Here is a 10,962-nt window from a genome sequence, read left to right as displayed (position 1 = left end):
GGCTGTATGCGGACCAGGAAGGTTGAAAGGTCTGCTTCTTATTTCACTGTGGGGGCACCAACAAAAAAGGGATTTTTTTTTAGAAAAAAGGAGCACCTACAAAGGGAAATCTCGAAGCGAAAGATATTATTGTTAGTATACAAATAATATACAACAGTGAGGGCATTAGTAAGAATACCCATTGCCCGATAGGGGGGGGGGGGGCTGGGGCTGCCAGTGAAAATGTGATGGACATAGAAAAATGCCATCATGACTGTGTCCATACCCACACAATATCTGCTATCCGTTATCATGCACTGCTTTTTATGGTCTCAATTGTGTTAGAAGATGCCAGGAAAACGTCACCTACCGGGGGTTCAAAAAAGCAACAACAAAAAAATGCTCCATCGCCATTGGGTCAAACAACCCCCTCCCCTTTAGCAAAAAGCTAGACCCCCCCCCCCCCCTGTCCGAGGCGATAGCCGAGTGGGTAATTTAACTAATGCCCGAACAAAATGATGTGTATTTTTTTTTTTATAAGATGATGTTTTATAACCTGATTTTACTAATGTTGTTATTAGTAAAATTAAATGTTAGGCAAAAGATGAGAGGGAAAGGGAAAGAAAAGAAAAAAAGAAAACGAAAGAGAAAAGAAGAAGGAAAAGAGAGAAAGGAAAAGAAAGAAAAGGTAAAAGGAAGAGAAAAAGGAAACAAAAGAAACGGGGGATGACAGAGGAGAGAGAGAGAGGGGGAGGGGGGGGGGCTTAGGGCCTGAGAGAAGAGGAGTAGGAGTGAGAGAGGGGGATGTTGGGTGGAGTCACCACTAAAATTTAGACAAGGAATATGAGTAATAATTCATTGAAACGTCAGCTTACGCGCTTCGCGCGAAGGGGAAAAATGAATTCAGACAAGAATTAGGAGTCGGGAACGGTACAACGAATCGACTTCTTTCTCTAATAATTTAATGAATTGTCAAAGCTTTCGCGCTTTGCACGGGAGGGGGAAAACTCAAAAATAAGTTAGTTCCTGGCCCCGGGTTTATAGGGTTAAATTTGTAGACATTGGGACATTGGGATTAATATATTTGTCGGTAATGGTGGCTAGTTTTGTCGGTAATCGGTGGACTCTACACCCCCCCCCCCCCACATAAAAAGGTCTAGCGACGCCCCTGATAATAACACAGTTTATACACTCGAGATAATTTTTGAAGGTACTACTGGTGAAGTACCAGACCACCGTCTTTGTGCATTTTGCAGCAACGAAAGATAAACAACGTCTCGCGACGTGACTCTAACTTCTAACCAAGCAGAAGGCCTCGTTTTTTCCCCAGGAAGTGCTGGTGGATATGATGCGCCAAATGTGGTTCTCAAATTGCAAAAGCTTCTTACTCTTGGAGGGAGTAGGAGAAAGCAATTTTACGCCATATTACTCCAGGAAATGCCTGAAAAAACGCCTAATATGGTTCTAAAATTGCAAATGTTTTCTACTCTAGGCGGGGGTTCTGACCCCCTCCAAAACCCACCCCCGCTCTTTCGCTTCGCTCTTTTGTTTTTCATATATTTCACCCCCATGCGGTTTTGTGCCCCCCCCCGGTAAAAAAAATTGACGTTTCATTAAATCAGTAGAGAAAGAAGACGATTCGTTGTCCCGTTTTCGACTCTTATGATGATCCTTATCTGAATTCAGTTGATTTTTATGACTTTATTTGTATAAATTACTATAAATATGCAAATGAGTAAATTTAAAAAAAATTTGAAATTGTCATATTATTCTATACACTTCACTTGACATGCGTGCAAATTTTCGCGGCGATCGGCCGCTTTGCGGCCGAGATCTTAAGGGGGGGGGGGGGGGGGGAGGCATAATGGCCCCCCGGCCGTACCAAGACCTCAAATAGCCCGGCCTTTTTAGGGTTAACTCACAAAAATGTTTTTCCATCTCTTTTCTTTGGTTCTCTTGTGCTTTTTTTTTTTTTTTTTTTTTTTGGGGGGGGGGGGGGGGGGGGGGGCTACATGCCTGGCAAGAGGGACCCCGTATTATGCACACTGCAAAATTACGTGCCCCCCCCCATTCCCGGTACTGAAAAACCCTTCTTATAATATAATCCCCCTTTCCTAATTCTTTTCCCTTCTCATTATTCTCCTTTTCCCCCTATTATATCCTCCGTCTTTCCCCCTTTCTTCCCTTTCCGCCTTTCTCTCCTCTCTCTCTATTCCCCTTTCTTCCTTTCCTCCTCCTTTTTCTTCTCCTTTTCTCTAGCTCCCGTCCCTCTTTTCTTCTTCTTTCTCTCTTCCCTAGCTTTTCATTCTTTCCCCCTATTTTTTCTTCCCACTCCTTTTTCTCCTTTTCTCCCTTTTTCCTTTTCCCCTTTCCCCCTTTTTTATACCGAGGGGGGGGGGGGGGGGGGGGGGGGGGGGATGCCCCCTGTGCCCCCCTGAATCCACCACCATGTACTTTGAGATCGCAAAAGGGGTGCACAATAAGTATTCCAGGGTAGCTGGTAGAGGGCGCACGTAAGAAGAATGATTAGTAGAACAGAAATGGCCGTCTGCTGCTTCGTGAAAGGGAAATAAAGGCTGATGGATGAGTTTCACTGAGTCTTACCCCTTCATTTGTGAGTATCGGTGCGATTGAGACTTTGATTGAAAATTGCAGAAATCATATTTTTAGGTTTGGGGGTAATTAGTTTTTTTTCGAGAGAAAACGAGGTCGAATCAACATGCAAAAATGGTCGTTCCCGTCGAATGCACAGGCGGGAACTTGACCGAAGAAGACTTTGTGGGAATCCCCAGTCGTGATTATGATGAACTTCGCGATGTTAAGATGACACTCCCACAACAGATTTCAGATCGATTTCTACAGTTTGTAGTAGAAATTACACATTTTCAGTGTGAGCTAGAAGTAGATTCAACAGTGCAAAGGAAACTTGATGCTGATCAGGAAGAAGAAATTCAGTGACGGACGCCATTCTGCTGCCTCATTTTCACGAAATTGACATTTGGAAGTTTTCTTCTTGGGCGGAGCCAGAGCCAGAACCAGCTGCAGCATGAGGAAACAACAAGGTAAACAACAAGTCTCTAGTCTACTATCTCTATTCTTGATTGACAGTGAGAAATGCTAATTTTGGTACTATTTGTTCTCAATGATCCTCGAAACGCTATCGTTCATGTGATGTATCATGTAGCCTACACTGTAAAACAAATGAAATACGAACTTCATGTATCATGAAGATCAATTTCTACATGTAAAACAAATACGAACTTCATGACCATGTATGATGTAACTTTGTAAGATTGCACTAACATTAGTAACAAGTATCACAGTGTTACTGTTACTAAAGTGTTAGTGAGTGAGTGCAACACTGCAAGGACATTTATGTATAGATCTAGATCTAGGCCTAAGTTAGAGTCTAAATATCATTGGGTTTTTGCAATGTCAAAATTACATTGTCTTCTATTCTTGTGAAAATGATACTGTTCTTGCTGAAATTTGTACTAATTTTTTGGCAAACTTGTATCTAGAATGTAAATAATGTACGTACGCGACAACCAGCTGCTGGTGATTGTCATGGACAGATACAGATAGATCTACAGAAATAATAAAGGATAATGGTAATACTATCACTAATAATACTAAAGTAATAGAATATGAAAAGAAATTCAATTTAAGTGCAATGTTTGGTGCGCAGACATAGCCTATCGCCTACCGCCCTAGCCTAGGGCTCCCCATCATACATGTTGAAATCGTGTTCTGATTTTGGGTGAACTTGGGTCTTGCCTCCAATGTTAGTTACTAAATGACATTGATGCAGTACGTCAATTTACCACTTTCGTAATGTAATCAAATTTAGTGCATAAATATTTGTTAAGTGCCATGTAACAACTTATTTTATGCGCCTGTTAGTGTGAAAAAAGCAAATGTATTTCATTTGTCAGAATGAGAATTGTATGTTATACAAATAATGCACGTCCCAGAGTGCAAAAGCAGTGAATGCAGTACGTGCGTGGTTTCTTTAGATTGGTGCCGCTCTGTGGCGAGTTCACAGTGAGCACCATCTGAAGAAACCGAGCGTACAATGCATTTACGTTTCGCACAACAGGGTCAAATGCGTTATTTGTTTTATAAAATAGCGACACAAATAGCAACAAACAAAAGTTTAGATCTTAAGTTAGAGTCTACGAGAGTTCGATCTAGATCTAGAGTTATGTTGGTTCTTGACTAAGACCTTGCAGGCTTACCAAAAAGTCCACAGGATTCATTGCCTTGATTAAAAATAAAATCCATAGTGGGTCTAGAGACGAGTCTACATCAGACAGCTGAAATTCCTGGCTTCATTATAAAATCCAAAAGTCAAAACAGGCCTAAATCCAAGGCAAAAGTAAAATGAAAATTTGCTTTCTAATAATACCCCGCTCTAGCTAGCTAGCTAGAGCTGCTAGCTAAGCTACGCGTATGCTGCGCTGGGGATCATGGTGGAGCGTACAATATTAGCTACACGTAGCCTACAATGCACTCGAGGAAGCGTACTACACGTAAGCACGCTGGATATCCATGGTAACGTGGGATATTAAAAAAATTTTACTGCAAAGTCGTGCTTGCATCAAAAATTTGTGCATGTCATGTAACGCATATTGACCAATCACGATGCTTAAAATACTAGAGCCATTTTATAATGCTAGATAAGTAGATCTAGATAGGACAAACATTATGGCTTGTCCTACCTAGCAACATGTAATGTATACAATTCACATTCTGACTATTGAAGTACCAATATACATTTACGTAACAGGTGAATACACACATTTAAAAGGAGGCACTTAACAAAGATTTGAGCAGGAAATTTTGATTACATTACAAAAATTACTTTTTGTAACTTTCCAAAGCTCCACATTATGATCATTCATAGAACGGGTTCTGCAGTCATGAGTGCATAATCTCCTTTCTTCCCGTAAAGAATGTGTACTGTATCCAGGTAGGGTCTATCTACATTTGTACCTGTATATTAAAGGTCTAGATCTAGACCTTTGCAGCTGGAGAGAGACATTTTTTAAAAGAATTTTTTGGGGCAGGCACAGGTTTCTGAAATAGACCAGTAACGTACGGTACTCAAATTTCATGCTTCCATGTTTATTATCTAAACGTAACAAATATAAAGCCTGTTGGGAGTATTGCATGGCATACCTGTAGCAACAGCCATTTGATACAAGACGGAATCAGTCCTTTTAGATACTTAAAGATGAAGTTGAGTTATGGTCATGCGATTGCATTGTGAAAGAAACGGTGTGGAACCGACCAGAAAAGGTTGATCATCTAGCATATAAGAATTTGTGTGTATTGCAAGGTTCTGGAATCATCAACATGAAAAGAAATTTGGCCAAGTCTTGGTAAAGTTACAAACACTGTACACAGAAAGATGTATATGGGACTACACAAACACATGGCGTAAAAAACCGGCCCCCAATTTTTACGATGTTACATGCATATTTAGAATACGAAGGCATTTGAAGAGCCATGCTTTTCAGGGAACATGTCTTATCTGATGCTCTTCCAAACTTGCATAATAAAAATGAGTAATTCTCACAAATTATTTTCACCTCTTCCCAGAACTCAACCTTCTCTTTAAAACAGGTGAGTCAAATGGTTTGTCTCCAGAGGTTTGAGGGGCAAACATCCATAAATTTGACTTGAGTAAATATTCTTTCAGTTAGTTAAACATATTTCCCTTTGTTCTTTCTTGATACATTGCATTCCTGACAGGTCGCAAGCTGTTCACTGATCACTCAGTACTGTCCAGCCTTCTTCATCGCATTGGAAAGGATGATGACAAAGAAAGACGTCTGTCTGCCTGTCAGCAGCTCCTGGACTTCCTCACCAACAAGGATCACAGCAGAGTAAGTCAACAGGGTCATATCCCACATAGCTGCATTACTATCCTGGATGTGTATTAAAAACTGTTCAGACGATTCTCAACATTCCAAACACCACTGTACAAAACTCAACGGAGATCACTCAAAATCGGTACTTCAGTGACAATTGGTGACACCTAAATAGCAGTAAAATACAATCTTTTCATCTTACCAATGTTAGAAAGAATACTTTGAAAATTCAAATCGTAAGTGTACTGTCAAACTTGCCGATCAGCCACATCCTATTCATTGCGTGTATTACTACCGGTATGTAATTGTGTGCAATTGCTGCCTCCCAGCCCGTAGTACAGCGCTAGAGGTCAATACACATTAGTATTTACTCTCTATATGCTTTGCTTGAGTGGGTCGTATTGGTTACAGTCAGAGTGTGCTAGCATAGTGGTTTGTACGTTGTTGATGTTACAAAATGCATTTAGCAGCAGTAGGAGGAGCATCAACCATTAAAGGGATTGGGTAACTTTGTCTCAGATTCTGAAACAAAATCCTGGATTTAGCTCTTGCTGCAATGATAATTAATTATAAACCTGTAGGTCAGTCAGGAACCCCATGACTTTTACCAGCCTATCGCCTGTCTGATTATCAAGATATTTATGATTGGAAATCGAAATAAAATTTTGTGTTTTCCTAATGGTTTTCATAACACTACAGTCTATTGGGGAAAATGAGTATGGTAAAACCGGTCACTCAAAGATTTTTTTACTGTTTTGAGACACTTCTTGATCGTTTTGAAGTTCAATTTTTTTAAAGGCTTCAATATTACACCATATCACAGACACTGATAACACGTAGGGCCGTGTATCTCAGATTTAACATTGTTAAACTATGACTTTAAGAGCCCTGAATCTGTCTTTTTGCAGGAAGGCTACACTAAAAGTCTAAAACATTGGAATAGGAGTAGACTTTATTGGATATAACTTGTTTAGCACACAAGGCTAATCTGCCACAAGGTCCAGCCTTCTTCTTTTTTGAACCAGTCACTATTGCCACACATATTGTAATGTGATTTTTTTAAATGTATGTATGTATGTATGAGTGTTTGCGTGGCTAGGTTCAACATTTATTCAATTTTATGTCACAACTTTTATAGGATTTAGCTGTAGACTTGTAGTCTACCTTGCCTTCTTCAGTTATAAATGAATTTTGCCCTGTTTGTTTTCTTCTTCTTCTTAAGATCTAGACAGAATAGGAAAGAAGTACGGTATGTGAGATAACAGAACTGTTTTATTTATTTTTTGTATCTTTGCAGGAAATTCAGAAGCAGAATGACAGCATTCTGAGTGCTATATCTTCTGTGTTGTGTGACAGGTAAGTCTCTGTGATTTATGATTGCTGAAGTCAGGCTGTAAGCAGAGATGTGCTCTCTGTCAGAATCCATTTTTAATGCTTAATTAAGTCATATAGATGTTTGGGAATGTATAAAATGTTTAAGTCTTCTGATATTGATCCATGTGGAGTCTGCAACTTTTACAATCTATTTTGTTATACTCAGTTACAGTGAGTATGTGTAATGTATCATATGTGACTTGAGTCTTATTCCACACATTTCATCCAAAAATAAACAATCTGATGATATGAGTATTGAATTATCATGAATGGTTCTTTCTGGTATCACGGCTATTTCTATTACCGGTAGTCAGAAATATCAAGAGATCTTCTTTTCATACATAAAATATATGAATAAATGTCATACATGTATATCATGCAGGTCACGTCAAACAAATCGTCTGTTATTATTTGTGTCTGTTTCTCTGTGGTATTGCTATTCAAGTGAGGCAACAGAAAAGTGTCAGAAATGTATGCAAGTTACTTAATAGAATGTTGTGAAGTATTCTGAGATGACAAGTTTGTTTAGTTCATCTTGTAAGCTAAAATAAATATTATCTTACTATGCAGAGTTTCCAACTCAATCAAGCTGGAGCTATCACAGTGCATTGCAGCTGTGTCCATTCATACTGGGCAGGATCTCAAAAGGTATTTACATGATATTTTTCTCGGTTTAGTGGTGGTTATTTTACCTGACTGCTAAGAAAGCATAAATGCTTGTTAGAAAGCAACCAGCGGACCGACGACTTTAGGTCCTCTAAAGCTATTGGAAGAACGAGTCGAAGAGGAGTCCAATATTGTCATAGTCAGAACAATATATTCTTGTATCACACAAAACAAAGCCATACAATATTATTATTATTATCTATATCAGGCTGACAAGCGAAATAACAAAATTTGACTTACCTCAAATTACATTGGGTACAGTGACTGGTACCAGCGAAGTGAAATCAAGCAATATTGTTTCAAAAGTTGAAGTTCCCGGATGACGTGGCAAAACAAAAACAATATTGATCTGTCATCCGGGTACTGCGATAAAGATATTAAATACACCGTCCTGATTTATTGTACCACTTGGAAGCCTTATATAGATAATAATGAAAGATATTGTCATGTATATTTTTTTAGTTTTATGTATTCTATGTAATTTTCCATACCCCTAGAATAATGAACATTCCCAACTACACCTGTGCAGCTTAAACCATCAATAAAAGTGGTTTTATCCCTTCTCTGTAAAAAATAAATAAATGAAGAAATAAATGAATAGAAATAAAAAATAAAATAAATTTAAATAAAACAGAAGTAAAATATCAGAGGAGGCTGCAAAGAATTATTGAGAGGTTATAAAATCTTTTAATTAGTTTGTTTTTGAGAAGTAACAATTTCTGCTGCAATATTTTATTTGTAACCCCTTGTTCTTGTAGATTCTTTGGATGGGCTTTCACAAAGTTCCAAAACTCCAGCAATGATGAATACAAGACCTACATGTTCTATGCTGTATTCCAAGTAAGTGTATCTACATGTTATTGTTGAGAAATGTTGTGTTGGATTAAGAAATTTCTAACTAAGAAAGAAAAAAGACAATACACCCATACAAAAAAAAAAAAAGTAAAAAATTACAACCAATATTTAATAAACGAAGAATAAAAAAACAACTACAGGTAATGCCAGTGAATAGGCCTGCACTGTCTGAAAAGCAGGGAAGAAAATTATGCTCTAACCAATGAAAGAAATATCCTAATGCACCTGAGACTATTTTCTTTAGGGAGAAATAGAGAACAAAAAAATATTTTGGTGGTGGTGGTTATTTTACCTGACTGCTAAGAAAGCAGAAATGCTTGTTAGTAAGCAACCAGACGGCCGACAGCTTTAGGTCCTCTCCTCTCTTAAGTGTACACATACAGTTGTATCGGCATGAACTAAATCAAATCTTACAACAGTTTTATCTTAAGCTAGAAGGTTCAAACATTTTTCTACAGCTCCTGTAATAATTTGATTCTGAACTTTTGGCATGATATCCAATCATATTGAATGTATTATCTATGGTTGTTTTGACTAGGCCCTGAGAAAGAACAGCTCTAACCCACGTCTCCTTCCCTTGATGAATGGCATCATGAAGGATCTTCAGATAACACTGGAAAATGTAGACACCCCGGGTAAGTCATCTTACCTTCATCAACCTTTAAAGAGAAGGTTGAGTTCTGGGAAGAGGTGACAAATAATTTGTGAGCATTATCATTGTATTATGCAAGTGTGGAAAAACAGATAAAAAGTGTTCCCTGAAAAGCGTGGCTCTTCAAATGTCTTAATATTCTAAATATGGCATGTAACATCATAACAATCGGGACGGATCTTTATGCCACATGTTAGTCCCATATACATCTTCCTGTGTACAGTGCTTGTAACTTTACCAAGACTGGGCCAAATTTATTATAATTTTGATGTACTCTTTGAATCAGCCTTCCTATTTCTCCATGGACAGCGTGACCCTGTCAGTGCAATTGATTTAGATTCATTGAGCATGATCAGTTTGTCTAAATATCTAAAGTGTGTACCCCCTAAAATAATAGTTGTGGATTTTATGGGTTAATGGTTTAAGGAGTATGAAGAAAAATTGGATTGTAAAGCTGCGTATACTGTTTGGGGTACATCCGAATGAGTAAATCACTACAGTTCAAAATTAAATGGCAACCACACGTAACTGGTGCATATTATTCTAACATTGAATTTTTTGAGTACCTACAGTGATAATCATTATTCAATGCTATGATGGTATACAGAAGGCTATATTGGCTGATTCCTAGAAGTTTCTGATTGTCTTAAAAAATTTATTTCTATGTATGTTACTTAGAATCTCTCATTCTAACCAAGAAATCAGTATCTTCATTTGGATAAAACACTCTTGTATATTTTTTTCTGTAATTACAGATCTGTTGGTGTCTGTGATGAACATTGTCCATTATGTATCCCAGCAATACCCCAAACTCTTCGGTGCTTTCTTCAAGGTTTGTTTATAAACTAAATCTCAACACAATTTTTTTTAAAAATAGAATTTTATTGACTCTTTGACCCCCTCTCGGGGTATGAGAGTACAAACAAACATAAAAGTATAAATGGCAATGCATGATTTATGAATACAGTTCTCATACATTATACACTATAGATAATGACACAAAGATACAGATGATAATAGGTATATAGTGTGTGAAAGTACAAACATGAATTATGAACCAACTAGTAAACACAAAGTATATATACATGTACAATGTAGATAGTGACAATAATAAATGTGTTAGTATAATGCAGTCTATTTACAAGCTAAATAGTAAATAGTACAAAACAAAATGCAATTTGTCAAATTCACTCTATTGTCTGTTTTAGTGTTTGTTTTGTCACAGCAAGGTGATTTTAGATTATATAATCAAATTTTCTTTACAATATATTAAGGCAGCAACAGTATAGAAACGAAACAAATAATAAAATACCTGTGCCAGTGACAGTCGTGGGTTTTTCATCAACCTTTTCTTCACCTAAGAGTCTTATGCTCATGATCAATACACATGAATATGTATAAGGTTCTTTACCGCTTGTAAAATTTTGTTTATTAGATGTTGACTCCCACAGACATACATTATCAGGGAAAGTCTTCAAATTTGTTCAAAGAGATCTATAAAGCAATTTATTTGGTACCAATATATTCACTCGTCCTTAAAGATAAATACTTTTGAGTACA

The 10,962-nt window shown here is 37.6% G+C and overlaps 1 protein-coding gene across 2 annotated transcripts in view; it reads left to right on the top strand.

Annotated features, from left to right (window-relative positions):
• The first annotated feature begins 2,475 nt into the window (after positions 1–2,475).
• Positions 2,476–10,962, top strand: part of LOC583702 (serine/threonine-protein kinase SMG1) — a 63,027-nt gene continuing 54,540 nt past the window's right edge. For both annotated transcript variants that reach the window (XM_030983984.1, XM_030983983.1), the window contains exons 1-7: positions 2,476–3,041; positions 5,737–5,870; positions 7,153–7,211; positions 7,800–7,877; positions 8,654–8,735; positions 9,289–9,385; positions 10,158–10,234. In XM_030983984.1, coding sequence (XP_030839844.1) covers positions 3,026–3,041; positions 5,737–5,870; positions 7,153–7,211; positions 7,800–7,877; positions 8,654–8,735; positions 9,289–9,385; positions 10,158–10,234 — 543 coding nt within the window. In that variant the 5' untranslated portion in view covers positions 2,476–3,025. The remainder of the gene's footprint in view (positions 3,042–5,736; positions 5,871–7,152; positions 7,212–7,799; positions 7,878–8,653; positions 8,736–9,288; positions 9,386–10,157; positions 10,235–10,962) is intronic.

This window comes from Strongylocentrotus purpuratus, unplaced genomic scaffold, assembly GCF_000002235.5.
Source record: "Strongylocentrotus purpuratus isolate Spur 01 unplaced genomic scaffold, Spur_5.0 spur5_scaffold_14, whole genome shotgun sequence".
NCBI lineage: Eukaryota > Metazoa > Echinodermata > Echinoidea > Camarodonta > Strongylocentrotidae > Strongylocentrotus > Strongylocentrotus purpuratus.
Note: the sequence above shows the minus strand (reverse complement) of the source record. Positions and strands in the feature narration are given on the sequence as shown.